The 15,701-nt window shown below is 40.9% G+C and overlaps 1 protein-coding gene across 1 annotated transcript in view; it reads right to left on the minus strand.

Annotated features, from left to right (window-relative positions):
• Nucleotides 1-933: 933 nt before the first annotated feature.
• Nucleotides 934-15,701, minus strand: part of LOC125271604 (NACHT, LRR and PYD domains-containing protein 3-like) — a 116,977-nt gene continuing 102,209 nt past the window's right edge. Inside the window, exons 6-8 of the mRNA XM_048195715.1 lie at nt 11,315-11,361; nt 5,940-6,513; nt 934-4,868 (exon numbers count right to left, since the gene is read on the minus strand). Coding sequence (XP_048051672.1) covers nt 3,971-4,868; nt 5,940-6,513; nt 11,315-11,361 — 1,519 coding nt within the window. The 3' untranslated portion in view covers nt 934-3,970. The remainder of the gene's footprint in view (nt 4,869-5,939; nt 6,514-11,314; nt 11,362-15,701) is intronic.

Here is a 15,701-nt window from a genome sequence, read left to right on the forward strand (position 1 = left end):
CTAGAACATGTTTTTAAAAGATGTAATATAAGTCTAAGGAGTCTCCTGAATGTGTCTGTGAAGTTTCAGCTCAAAATACCCCATAGATTTTTTTAAATTCATTTTTTTAACTGCCTATTTTGGGGCATCATTATAAACGCGTCGATTTATGCTGTGCGGCCCCTTTAAATCTCGTGCTCTCCGCACATGGAGATCGCGCTTGCCTTAAACAGTGCCTAAACTAAGTTTACACAGCTAATATGACCCTCAAATGGATCTTTACAAAGTGTTCGTCATGCATGCGGCATGCATGCGTCGGATTATGTGAGTATTGTATACTGTTATATTGTTTACATCTGATTCTGCATGAGTTTGATAGTGCTCCGTGGCTAACAGCTAATGCTACACTGTTGGAGAGATTTATAAAGAATGAAGTTGTGTTTATGCATTATACAGACTGCAAGTGTTTAAAAATGAAAATAGCGACGGCTCTTGTCTCCGTGAATACAGTAAGAAACGATGGTAACTTTAACCACATTTAACAGTACATTAGCAACATGCTAACGAAACATTTAGAAAGACAGTTTACAAATATCACTAAAAATATCATGATATCATGGATCATGTCAGTTATTATTGCTCCATCTGCCATTTTTCACTATTGTTCTTGCTTGCTTACCTAGTCTGATGATTCGGCTGTGCACATCCAGACGTTAATACTGGCTGCCCTTGTCTAATGCCTTTCATAATGTTGGGAACATGGGCTGGCATATGCAAATATTGGGGGCGTACACCCCGACTGTAACGTAACAGTCAGTATTATGTTGAGATTCGCCTGTTCTTCGGAAGTCTTTTAAACAAATGAGATTTATACAAGAAGGAGGAAACAATGGAGTTTGAGACTCACTGTATGTCATTTCCATGTATTGAACTCTTGTTATTTAACTATGCCAAGATAAATTCAATTTTTAAACCTTTAAAGAGACTGTAAATATTACAATATCATAGCACAACAACAGTGATCAGCAATAATAATAAGCCCAATACAAACAATAAAAATAATATAGATCAACACAGTCTCGGAAGTAAGAAGTGGATTATCACTTCACCTGAAATGTTTGTCTTTTCATCCTGAAATGCGAGGCAAATGTTGTATCACAATAATTAGATGTTTCCACAAATCCCTGTAACATCCAGCATACAGTTTTTTTTTCGGGTCTCGTTTGGATTTTGGATGTGTTGGTGTATGCCCTGTTCTGGATTCTGTGTTTCTTCCTGTGGATTATCAAGTAAAGACTTATTCTACGTTACTCTTCCTCGTCGTGTGTTTGCTCTACCAGCATCCGTAACAGAAGACCCGACCAAAACAGCTGCGGCATTATTTTGTCATCAGTTTTTTTGTTTGTTTTTCCGTGTCAGTGTTTTTTCGTGTTTCAACTTTTTTTGTCTCCGCCATTATGTACACACCTGCATTTCTGTTGCTCTGCCTTGAGCAGAAGGACCGCTCCCTCGAGGCACATTTGGAGGACTTTTTGTTTCTAGCACCATATACACATTTCCCAGACAGCAGCCTGTGCAAGTTCTTGTATGCCGGCCTCAACACCACCAAGGCGCTGCTGTCCGGGGAGGGGCCTCGAGGGAGCTTCATGCCCTGAACTGTCGGTCTCCCCGCTGGTTCTGTCCAGCCCTGAACTGTCGGTCTCCCCGCTGGTTCCGTCCAGCCCTGAACTGTCCATCTCCCCGAAGGTTCCATCCAGCCCTGTGTTCCCTCCAAACCTCCCTCATCCACTACCTCTCCAGCACTCCTTGGACTCTGTTTTTTGTTTTGGACCTTCTCTGCTCCACAGTTTTTGCCCCAGTCCCCAGCTATTCCTGTCGCCCCTTCATCGATGCCTGCCCCTTGATCTGCGCCTCCTCTCAGTGGTGAGGCTACACCTCGAGCCCTCTGGGAGCCATCTCGTCACGGCTGTGAGAAGTCCTTGGCTCCGCCCTCTGCCTCTGCATGCTCCAGTCCTCCTCGATCTGACGTCCCAACTCCTGTGCCTACGCTCCTTCCTCCCTCGATGCCAGCAGAGACCGTCAGACTTTCAGCCTCGCAGGGCTCCCTCAGTATGTCGGCTCCACCTGGGTCGGACATCGCTACGCCTACGGCACAGACTTACGCTACGCTACTAGACTTACGTTGCTACACTCCGGCCCTCCACCCCTTCGTCTTCGGCCAGCTCATTCCTTCCTCAAGGTCCACCTCCGCCCTCGGTCTCTCCTGCTCGACTTCAGCCCTCCGGATCTCTTCCATCACCTCGGGGGGTCGTCACTACGGCTACGTCGCGGCCGTCTAGATCTTCGGAGTCCCTCCACTACATTGGCTCTCTGGCTTCGCGGTAGGCTTCTTCATCTGTGTCTCCGTCACCTTCAGTCATCCCCATGGTGGCTCCAGTGATCATCGCTCCATGGCTCCTCCCTCCTGCGCCGCCGCCATGGGGCATAGTCTCAGCTGTGACCTGGGTCAGCTCACAACATCTGCCTCTGCTCAAGGCCACACCCTGGATCATCCCACCGTCATCTTCACCCCAGACTTTTGTTTCCCACCTCCTCCTGGCCAGCCGTCCTCCTCCAGATCCCCCTCCAGACCTCCCTTTTGATGTTACTTTAAGGCGCGAGGACACACCCACCGGGAGGGTGGGGTAGTGTTACAGTCACCGTCATGTTTGGTTTGTTTTGGTTTGCATTTTGTCACGTGTTCCTCACTCATTGAACCACGCCCCCTTGTTAACCTGTTAAGCTTGTTTGTGTCAGTGTATTTAAGTTCCTGTCTGTGTTCAGTTCTTTGTCAGGTCTCCTTTGGATTTTGAATGTGTTGGTGTATGCCCTGTTCTGGATTCTGTGTTTTTCCTTGTGGATTATCAAGTTAAGACTTATTATATGGTATTCTTCCTCGTTGTGTGTTTGCTCTACCAGCATCCGTAACAAACACAGCCCGGTTTTGTGCGAGAGCAAAGGAAATTTGCTTGAGAGCGGAGAGATTTGCGCTCGCGCATGACATTAATAATGCGCTCTCGACATTTGACAGTAAAATAACTCCATAGATTATATTTTGGAGAACAGACAGAAAAATGCATTTGAACATTGTTCGTGTCCAGCTGTTCAGCAGTTATGAGCGGTTAAGGGTTTTTTTTTCAACTGTATACGTTATTATGCAATGATAAGGGCTACAGATGCCATAGATAATGCTTGTCTCTTCTGAGTTTGTTGCAAAGATATGTAATTATGATAATAATTGAAAAATAACATGCTATTTTAGTGTTTAGTAACCAGCTACTTGAGTGGTTTTTCAATGGATACTTTTTTACTCTTACTCAGGTAACTATTAAGATTATTACTTTCACTTTTACGTTGAGTAAATATTTCTATAAATACTTTTACTTGAGTACAGTTTTTGGATACTCTACCCATCTCTGGTTATCGAAATATATTGCTTTATCTGCCTCACTATTTAGATGAGTCTCACCTCTCGGGTTGGGTATCATTTGAATTTTAACGATTCCGGTTCTGCTTATCGAATCTGGTTCTTATTGATTCTCGATTCCGATTCCAATATTTTTTTTACAGACAGAAAAAGAGCAAATACTTCAAGAATAATGTTCTTGCAGAGCTCAGTTCAAGGTTGCATAGCAAAGACAGATGCCCTAGGAGCGAAAGCGCTTTGGAAAAGAAGGAGAAAGTGGTGCGGCGGCGCTTTCCATGCGTTTTTAGACACAACATGTTTGAACACGGTGGATTCCATCAGATTAATGCCATGTTGAAGCAAAAGTCAGTGCCGATTTTAATGAACTGCGTATGTGCGTGATAAGATAAGGTCCTTGTCACAGGTCCTAGCAGATAGATACAATTGTAAAATGCTCACTGCTGTTCACTGTGTGAGAATGACTGAAGAAAGTCAGGAATCCATAAACAGAATCGAAATCTGCGCATCGTATCGAATACTCGGTTTCTACTCAACCCTACTCATCCTTCTTAGAATCTGATTAAGTTCATCTCTCTCAATTATTGCAGTCCAGACAAAATCCTCTTCATTACCCGTTCTGGTAAGAGACAAATAAAGATCATTCTCCAGACGTGTCGTGACCTTGAAGTAGTTTGGGGGAGTTTCTCTTCTGAATGTGATCCCTTCATTTGGATGGATGGAGGCACCAGGAACACTAAGCTTGTGTGGTGTTTTCATCCGAAGTGGCCTGTCAGGTCTGGGATGTTTGATTGGGTAACTTGATTTTTCATCCCTCTCAACTTTTTCTTTTACACAATCATCAAATGGAAAGAAGTAGACGTGTAGAATGACTGGAACTTTAGAACACATGTAGAGAAGAAGATCGCAGTGTTCATCCACTCGCATTATCCAACTTATTATTAACGTTTTAAGAGAGAAGGATGGTTGGACAATCTTAGCATGGAATCGGGTCAACTGCACAGGTTCTGTGGTTATTCCCTCGTCTTTTACGCTGAGGACTTTCACAGCATCTTTGAGAGAGGGGTCAGACTCTCCTAAACAGGCGTAATGGGGCAGATGAACTTCCTCCAGTTTCCCTGAGATCACCGTCACGTCAATCACTGGACCGATCCGGTTACACTGCAGCCTCTCCAGCTCTTTGTTGAGGAAGTGTCCGTCTACGGTACAGTACTGAAGGGTGACGTCACAGTCACAGACCCATCGCATTCTGGTCCTGACACACTCGTAATGGCCTGGGTCAGTGCTGACCCTGAACTTTGACCCTCCATCTGTACAGGCCGACGGCTCAATCTGAACCCACTGATCAGAATCAGCTATATGGACACAAGACTGACAGTTCAGCAGTGGATGAATATTGAGCCCAGAAGGTTTGGAGTCAGAGAACCTGTGAAGAACCAGAAGAAGGAGGAATGAAAGAGTGAGATGGTTTTCATGCACAAACAGGGTACAAAATGAGTGAATTAATAATAAACTAATAAATGACGGTGACTAACTACATTAGTTAGCATGAACTAACAATGAAAAACACTAAAGTGTTTATTAATCTCAGTTAATGTTAATTTCAATGTTTATAAAATCATTATTAAAATCATCTGTCAATATTATTTAATGATCTGAACTAACATGAACCAGCAATGAGCAGTTGAATTTTTATTAACTAAAGTTAAAGATTAATACCATAACACATGTATTACTCATTGTTCGTTAATACATTAATGAATTTTAACTAATGGGATCTTACTGTAAAGTGTTACTAACAACTCAAAAAAAAAAAAAAAAAACACGTTCTGATAAGGGACCTTCGCTTCAATGAGTGCGAGCGATCACTTCCGTTGTCAGAGCATGTTCAGACCTCACCAATCGGATGTGGAGAGCAGATGGACATAGTGGTGTTTTAGAGGTAAAAAATGATATATAAACTGTTCGGTTTCTCGCACAAACCGATCTTTTCATGTTTTAGGACATCAACAAGCCGCAGGGTTTAATTTGGATTTGTCTGTCTTGATTATTTTTGTCTTATTCCTCACCTGCAGGCATATTAATAGAACAGAAACTCACACTACAGCTAGAAAATTACAGAACATTAATAGCAAATTACAGTTTAGAGATCATGTGATCAGGAGCTTTTGAGAAATACTGGTAAAACAGTCTGAGTCAGAGACTTCCAAACTCTGAAATTGAAAAAAAATAGCTTTTGCTCAAAACTAAAATGAAAAATAATTTGTTTATAGTCCCTGCACAGGAGAAACTTACAAATAAAGGAAAACATTTTTTATTATTGGTATCGGCATCTGCTATCGGCCAAAATATGCTGACAAATATGGGCGTATCAGGTATCAGCAATAATCCAATATCATGCATCCCTAGTGTTTAGTGATGAATGAAGAATAGAGGATTGAACTATTAATCACAGTCTGGAAAAATCCTTCACTAAGACACAGTATATTTCACTCACCCGGTTGTGTGTGTATCACTGTTGTTTCTCACAGGAGGTTGTTTAATGTCACACAGACGCACTGAGGAATCAGGATAAAGCCCAAATCCAGCATAGAGGGGTTCAGTGAATGTGGTGTTGAATGTGTGTAAGTGTGTGAGTGTGTGTGTGTCAGAGACGCTGTAGAAGGACAGAGAGCCGGCCGACACGTCCACATACACTCCTACTCTATTAGAGCATGAACTGATCGCAGGTATATAAGTGATGCTCTTATTGTGACAGACAGAGAATCTGTTATCAGTGCAGTTCAGACTCCAGGATTTGTCAGTGAATCCAAACCAACAGTCTCTTCCTGCTTTCCTGCCGATTCCTTTATATGTCACTGATATTTCAGCTCTATATCCGCTCCATTCAGCCTCCCAGTAACAGCGTCCAGTCAGACTCTCTTCACACAGAACCTGAGGAACATCATTAAATCTCTCTGGATGATCAGGATACGGCTGAAGATCTTCCACACATGTGATCTTCTTGTTCTCCTCAGACAGAATGATATGAGTGTTTGCTGTGTTTGGATCCAGTGTGAGATCACAGGCATCTGAACACAAGAAGAGAGAAACTTTGGTAACACTTTACAATAAGGTTGTATTAGTTAACATTAGTTAATGCATTAGATAACATGAATTAATCCAGAACAATGCCTGTAAACAGCCTTAATGTTTTAAGATTAACTTACTGTACATATTTACATTAGTTTATGTAGAAGTTGACACACTAAGGTGAACATTTCTAACTCATCTTACCCTAAAAGTAAAAATGCCATTGTGTAACTTATCAGCATTATTTATTAATAAGGTATTGATTTGGGCTGTAAACATAATTCTGAAGTGGAAACCATCTGAACATTATGATGTTCATGTTTATATGTACTTTACTATCATTACTTACATTCAACAAACCATTCTTTAATGGAATGTGTGAAGCTTATTGTAAAGTGTACACTATTTCAACATTACCTGATGTGTTACTAACATTTGTAGACTCTTTATTAACATGACTTACCATTAACAAAGCATTTAAAGAAATAAAATTTATATAATTGTTTAACCATTTTGTAATATTTAGTTTGTTTGTGTTTCACGCTAGGAATGTGTTATAATTATTTTTTTTTTTTTTTAATCGGATGTGAATTTTAATTTTGAAAGGGGGACTATGTCAAAATTAGTTCTATTGTGTTAAATTATGCGGACTGGTTTTGCTACTGTAACCCTGTATAATTTAAGTTTATTATAAAAAATAAATTAATTAAAGAGTGTTAAAATAATAAACTAACTAGAAATAATCCTAATAATAAAAGTGTAAGAAATTATAAAATCAAAGTGAAATGTATGTTAGTGTGATGATTGACATTTTAATGACTGTCCAATTACGTGAGATTTATGTTGAAGTCCCGCCCCACCACGCTAGTTGCTGTATGCGAGAAGCCATTTTCTTTTCTCTTCGAGACTAATGATATTAGCAGCAGCATAACTTTGAGCAAGAGCTAAAAAGAGGAGTCAAAGAAGATAAAATACATCTATACATTTATTTCTATGAATTTTGGTGAGTACACATTTTGCACTGTGTAAACAGTTGTATATGCAATCAGATATGTGCAACAATGTATTTGGGTGAGAGGTAATGTGATACTGATGAGTTCTGGTTTATTACAAGTTAGAAGAGGTTTGTTGGATAAGCAATAACGTGTATGAGTTGCAAGTGTTCATATTGTATGATGATGATATTTATTGTTAAATTAGATGGCGTAATGTCGACTGAGTTGTTGAATTACAGTGAAAGTGTTACTGTTAAATGTTAGCAGGCCGACAAATGCTACCTGTACTGTTGTACTAGAAACTAGTGAATTGATATGCTTGTGAACTTAATGTTGCCTGTGTATATATACAGGTCAGGGTTTTTTTTTTCATGCTGGAACTCTGATCATTTCAATTTGAGGACAATGTGAGATGGCGAGCCAAACCACACGAGACGAATGCTGACTGAGGCGAAACAGTTGAATCTAACCCAGGAACCGGGTAGGAAAGTTCCGATTACCTGCTAGTTCACACTAACGGAGCCACTTTTTTTTTTCATTATTTTTCCTTCGAGAGACCGCTCAAAAGAATGTCTTTGTGAAGACGGAACTATTTTTTTGTTGTTGTTCCTTATTGTTTTCGTACCACACAGAGTTTTGCAGAACTGTGGAATCGAATCATGTTCCTGGTGAATCTATCGAATTGAACTATTTTGAACCGATTCACTTGAACTGAATCGTTCTGAACTGAGATTACTGAATTGAACCACATTTTTCTGATTTGCATTTTTGCACAGAAGTCTTTTGAATTGAATGTATTGAACCAAACCTTTTTGGATTTTATTTACAAAATTGAATGTACTATACAGAGTTATTGAACAGAATCTATTGAATCAAAATTTCCTGAATTGCTCTTGTAACATTTTGAATTTCAAAATGTTTCTTTTCCTGTTTTGAGCTAACTGAGGTTGTCAAAAGTTATAATTGCGAACTTGTTATACGATTGCAGTCTAACTAAACTCTATAGTTATTGGGTGCACCCAGATTAGTCCATGCATAATCCGTGCATTCCAATTTGTTTGAGTTTCTTTGTCATTATGACCTGTCATTCAATTGAAACTGAATACTGTTAAATAATTTTTTTCTTTTACTTTCACTTTATTCTCTACAAAGAATCAATTTATTTTCAATACAGATTTACTTCCTCACAAGTTAAGCTGTTTAACCTATAGATATTGGCCTATAGATATTGGTATATCATCAGTGCCTGTCAATCGACGCAGGTGTTACACTACCGATACGTCGGAGGTGAGCAGAAGAGTGACGTCATCCACCTGAGTCCTTGAGCAGAAAAAAAAGAGAGAGCGAACGTGCACTGTTGATTGTGAGTGTAGGCGATGTATAGAGAAATCCTTGGGTGTAAATAAGAACTCCAACATTGAACTGAGAAGAATAAAGTTGTAAAAAGGAAAAGACGGAGTCCTGTCTTTCCAGGGGTGCAACATTTGCTGTGCGACACAGAAGGCGTTTTTCATGGCTTCATGGAGAGAAGCCAGATTCATATTTTCATGGATTAATAAGTTAAATTCTGCTCTGTACTCCATAAAAAACTAAAACCCCCAGAAAGGACTGCAACTCATCATCATTTTAACTACTTTTGAATTTTTGAAATTATGCTTGTTTGACTGTTATTCTTTTATTTATAACAGTAGAGTTTTAAGAAATGGTTCACATTCCATTAATGAATGCTTTGTTAATGGTAAGTCATGTTAATAAAGAGTCTACAAATGTTAGTAACACATCAGTTAATGTTGAAATAGTGTACACTTTACAATAAGCTTCATAAATTCCATTTATAAATGATAGTAAAGCGCATATAAACATGAACATCATATCTGCTATTCACAGGCATTGTTCATGATTAGTTTAAGTTAACTAATGCATTAACTAATGTTAATGTCTCGGTTACAAAGGTAACCCTCGTTCCCTGTAGGAGGGAACGGAGATGTACGTAGGACAGATGGACGAATAGGAATCTCGCTAGAGAGGCCAATCTACTTTGAGTGTAACTAAATGAGCCAATGCACATTGGCTGCAATCATATGCATCAGCTGCTTGCCTCGCAGCACGGGTATTTAATGAGCAGCAGGTGTGTTGCATCTTCAGGTTTTCGCTGAGGAGCCAAATAGGATAGGCGGCAGCATCAGCGGGGTACAGCGACTGTGGCGACGGGACGCACGTCTCTGTTCCCTCCTTCAGGGAACGAGGGTTAACTTTGTAACTGAGACGTTCCCATTCAGTCGGTCACATTCGACGTACGTCGGACAGACCGACGAATAGGAATCCCTACCAAAGCGCCACAGGAGCTGCCCCCTTCCAGTGCTCTGTTGTAAGCCACCTGAACCCCCTTGCCTGAGGATGGTGGGACAGGGCTAACACAGAGAGAGTCGATCACTGCTGTTCCCCAAAACCCATTCAGTGAGACAATTGGATAATGCTGAGAAAGCGTACCCAATCGTGGAAAAAGAACGCTGCGGAAGCCACATCCTTCCCCGAAGGAGTTGGGCTGTACTACATATGGAAGAACTGGGGTGACTCCAACTCGATGAGAGATGGGTTCTCCCAGAGGGAAAGACACGGGCTTCGTTTAGGAGCAACCGTGGAACCAGACATATGGGATCCTTGTACAATGGAGTATAGGCCTGGCACCAGACGCTCCGCCACGTCGGCTGCCGAAGGGTAACCAGAGGACTCAACAGGGTCTGCCCGTAGGGACTCTCTGGAGTAAAAAGCGCATGTAGCACAGCAAGCCGACACTAAGCTGGGGCCTCTGACCTGAGGTGAGAACACGGGAGGAGACCGGCTCGACACGAAGGCTATAGAATCTAGCGAATGTGTAGGGTGTCGCCCAGCCCGCAGCCCTACAAATGTCTGTCAGTGAGGTGCCACAAGCCAGTGCCCAGGAGGATGCAACACCTCTCGTGGAGTGAGCATTCAACCTGTGCAGGCAGGGCATGCCTTGAGCTTGGTAAGCCAGGGCGATGGCATCCACTATCCAGTGGGCCATCCTCTGCTTGGAGATAGCCTTTCCCTTCTGCTGGCCTCCGTAACAGACAAGAGCTGGTCTGAGGCCCTGAAGTTTTGGGTTCTATCTATGTACAGTCGCAAAGCGAACTGGACAGAGCAAAGCCAGGGCTGGGTCTGCCTCCTCCGGGGGCAGCACTTGCAGGCTTACTACCTGGTCCCTGAAGGGAGTGGTAGGAACCTTGGGCACATAGCCAGGCCGGGGTCTCAGTACCACGTGGCTGTCACCTGGCCCGAACTCTAGGCACGATTCGTCGACCGAAAATGACTGCACGTCCCCTACCCTCTTGATGGAGGTCAATGCAACCAGCAGCAAAGTCTTCAGAGACAGAATCTTTAAGTCTGCCGATTGCAAGAGCTCAAAGGGAGCATTCTGGAGTGCTCTCAGCACCAGAGCAAAGTCCCAAGCGGGTATGGAGGGGGGTTGAGGAGGATTTAACCGTCTCGCTCCCCTAAGGAACCTGAAGATGCAATGCACCTGCTGCTCATTATATACCCGCGCTGTGAGGCGAGCAGCTGATGCATATGATTGTATGCCAATGTGCATTGGCTCGTTTTAGTTACACTCAAAGTAGATTGGCCTCTCTAGCGAGATTCCTATTCGTCAGTCTGTCCGACGTACGTTGAACGTGACCGACTGAATGGGAACTAATACAACCTTATTGTAAAGTGTTCCCGAAGCATTTCACTAAATGAGACAAATCAACATCTAAACACTAAATGATTGTGTGTGTAGACCTACATTTGTGTAGTTCTGCTGTACTTCTGAACTCTCCACAATGATCCACACTATAAAATACAAACATGATTCATATTCATTTTCTAAAGGTCAGACAAAAAAGAAGAAACAAACACAATCTGTTCTGTGACACAAACTTAGTTCACCCCAAAATGATCGATTGTCAAACCTGTATGACTAACTTAATCATTGAAAAATGTGATGTGATATTATGAGAAAATGAAAGTGTTTTTTGAGCTTTGTTGCATGTAAACCTGTTTTAGGAGACCTAAACAAAAATAGGAACCCTTAAAATAGCATAATAGGGGAACTTTGATTTTAGCATTAATGATGTCAGGTTTGTGGGGTGATGGAAGCAGTGACAACCCTATTGCAGAAGAAATAATGGGCTTTAATTAATAATAAAAATAAAACAAAACACAACGAAAACTACCCAAGGGGAAAACAAGACTTGACTTGAGGGAAACACACACGAGGGAAAATATGACGACGAACCAGCACAGGACTGCAAACACAAAGAGAACAAGTAGGAGAGCAAACAATACAGATGTGTGTGCTGTTTAATGTGTGATATGTTTCCTCAGCGTAAAACTTTCATTTTATGGTTACATCTACATCCTTATCTGTAAGTGTTATACATTCACGAAAGTATATTGCAGCTTTCATTGGCCAAGGACCACCCAAGAGGATGTTTGACTGACATAAAACGCAACCAATCACAATTCGTATTGCTCCGTGTCATGTTTAGGGGCGTGAAAATGTAAAGTCGATGTCCTTACAATAACAGAACGGCTTGCATCTAATAAATTATTCATTCAAGTTGTGCAAGTTTACTGCAACAATGGAGCCGCAAACTTCACATACTTTTGAAAATCCAGCGTCTAGTTGATCCTGATAAGAGCTCATTGTCACAGTTGTAAACACGACAACATTCTTCCACAAGGGCGTTTTGCGTTATGGCATTTGTTTCCAGGCGGATCGTTAAAGAACGCGACACACACGTCTCCCGGACATCCTGTAGAATTCAACCAACCAGATGATGAATTTGGAGAAAAAAAAAAAGTGTTTCCAGACAAGTGTGCCATATGCATCAGACGTTCAGCCAACGATCGGAGGCGTGATGTCTGAGGTTGAGACTATGTCCCAAGAGTACCACACGAGTCCTGAAAAGTGAAGTCAGAGCATCTTGATCACCCGCATGTGGTTAGATGCAGTAGAGGTCATAAACCCTGCCCTCTCCATCTAAAGGCTTGTTCACACTGCGATTTTGGCCACAATTTGGTCGTCTGAGACAAATTTTGCAAATCTAAAATTTTGCAAATCAAATTTTGCTAAACTATTCCTATAATCCTAGCCTAAAATGTGTAGTCTTTGATCGCTAGTTTGACATGTTCACGGACACCCGGTTAATGACCGTTGCGATCAAATTTTACCTCCGACGAAATTCTGGCAGTGTCAGTTTTGGTGCACAATCCTCCAGTGTGACTTCTACTACAACGAACGTCAAATTGTCTTAGTTTTTCAAGACAAGCCATGTTCAAAATTAATGATAGAGATGTCTTTCTTAGCCACCATTTCAGTCCTGTGTGTAATGCAGCTCACAGTCACTAAACGTGTATGAGAGTTGATGATGTAAAACTCCGGGAAAGTTTTCATGCGCACGTCCGTTTTTAATGCGTCTTGACTGTAGTACAATCTGACATAAATGACAGCTGAGATCCCACAATGTGACATGAGGATCATGTTCGTACAGTCTGACAAGCAACCATAGTAAAGGACTGTAATAAAACACATAGTGTGAAGCAGCCTTAACATAATGGAATCTGAGACAAACTAAACAGTTCAGTTACACGTCAATTTTTTTTCCAAAGATGGTTTCTGTCATTTTAAGCAGTTTTTATCATGCTGATGTTAAAGTGTTTGTTCTTTAAATAAGTTTGTTTTTAGTTCGTTGTTTGATGCTATAAAAATGTGGGTTTTGACCTCATGATTGACAGCTGAGATTGACAGCTTCTCTGAGTGAAGAAGTCACTGAAGCACACACAGACTTTCTGGACCTTCAGGAGGAGATTGAACCTTTAATTTCTACATTTCCAGAACTGTTTATTTCACACTGACATAATGAGTTGTTCTGCTTTATTAACTGATTCTGCAGGAGTGTGGGCGAGACCTTGATATCGCGGCTCCACTTTGTGTTCTCTACTGCGCAGACTCAAGACTCAAGATTTACTGGTATCTGCATCAATTATCGGCCAAAATTTGCTGACAAATATGATCATATCAGGTATCAGCAATAATCCAATATCATGCATCTCTAGTGTTTAGTGATGAATGAAGAACAGAGGATTGAACTATTAATCACAGTCTGGAAAAATCCTTCACTAAGACACAGTATATTTCACTCACCCGGTTGTGTGTGTATCACTGTTGTTTCTCACAGGAGGTTGTTTAATGTCACACAGAGACACTGAGGACTTATAATGAACTGTAAATCCAGCATAGAGGGGTTCAGTGAATGTGGTGTTGAATGTGTGTAAGTGTGTGAGTGTGTGTGTGTCAGAGACGCTGTAGAAGGACAGAGTGCCGGCCGACACGTCCACATACACTCCTGCTCTCTTAGAGGATGAACGGAGGACAGGTATATCAGTGATGTTCATATTGTGATGGACAGTGAATCTGTTATTAGAGCAGTAGAGACTCCAGGATTTGTCATTGTATCCAAACCAACAGTCTTCACGCCATCCTTTCCTGCTGAGTCCTTTATATGTCACTGATATTTCAGCATGTCCGCTCCATTCAGCCTCCCAGTAACAGCGTTCAGTCAGACTCTCTCCACACAGAACCTGAGGACACTTATCAAATCTCTCTGGATGATCAGGATACGACTGATGCTGAAACACACCCGTCACCTTCTTGTTCTCCTCAGACAGAATGAGACGAGTGTTTGCTGTGTTTGGATCCAGTGTGAGATCACAGGCATCTGAACACAAGAAGAGAGAAACATTGGTAACACTTTACAATAAGGTTGTATTAGTTAACATTAGTTAATGCTTTAGATAACATGAATTAATCATGAACAACACCTCTGTTCAGCATTAGTTGATGTTTGTTAATGTTAATTCACGCATATATTAATGCATCTATTCACGTAAACAGCACCAGTTGTTAACATTAGTTAATGCATTAGATAACATGAACTAATCCTGAACAATGCCTGTAAACAGCCTTAATGTTTTAAGATTAACTTACTGTACATATTTACATTAGTTTATGTAGCAGTTGACACACTAAGGGTGAACATTTCTAACTCATCTTACCCTAAAGGTAAAAATGCCATTATGTACCTTATTAATAAATAATGCTGACAAGGCATTGATTTGGGCTGTAAACATAATTCTGAAGTGGAAACCATCTGAACATTAACAGATATGATGTTCATGTTTATATGCACTTTACTATCATTACTTACATTCATCAAAGCGTTTATTAATGAAATTTGTGAAGCGTATTGTAAAGTGTTACTGAAACATTTCACTAAATGATTGTGTGTGTCGACCTACATATGTGTAGTTCTGCTGTACTTCTGATCTCTCCACAATGATCCACACTATAAAACACAAACATAATTCACATTCATTTTCTAAAGGTCAGACAAAAAAGAAGAAGAAACACACAATCTGTTCTGTGACACAAACTTAGTTCACCCCAAAATGATTGATCGTTTACTCTGATTTTGGTCCAGACCTGTATGACTAACTTTCTTCTGTGGAACATAAACAGCCTTTTGTTATCAAGCACACCTGCTGATCTTTGAACTCATGGTATAATTTGGGATGATCACAGGACAGAAGCTCCTGAAGCAGCATCTTTTGTGGTATTGTCATATCTGTTATTTCTATCAGTCAGCTGACTCGCTTTGTGAACTGATTATTCTGTAGAAATCACTTGACTATGAAACAACTGTGTGAGTGTGAGGGAATTAAAATAAATTTGTAAGTTGTTATTCAGAGTTGTTAATATATTTAACGTTTTGTTTATTATTTTTTTTAAATAAATAATTATGAGAAGTGCTATTTTTTCCACGTGAGAAAGTTTGGAGAGAGTGAACCTTAGAGCAGATGAGTCATACGTTTTGTGTATCAGTCTCTAGTCCCTAATACTGGATTATATCTCACCTGGGGTCAGAGGTCACTGCTTTAACACTAAATGATCTGGCAGTCTTCAGAGACTCTCTTTTAGCTCTTAGAGATGAAGATGTGTGACTCCAGTCACTGAGAAAACAGAAATAATTCATCCTTCAGTTCTGTCTGCGGTTTTGTTTATCAGTCTGTAGTCCCTAATACTGGATTAATTCTCACCTGGGGTCAGAGGTCCCTGCTTCAGCACTAAT

The sequence above is a fragment of the Megalobrama amblycephala genome, linkage group LG7, assembly GCF_018812025.1.
Source record: "Megalobrama amblycephala isolate DHTTF-2021 linkage group LG7, ASM1881202v1, whole genome shotgun sequence".
Taxonomy (NCBI): domain Eukaryota; kingdom Metazoa; phylum Chordata; class Actinopteri; order Cypriniformes; family Xenocyprididae; genus Megalobrama; species Megalobrama amblycephala.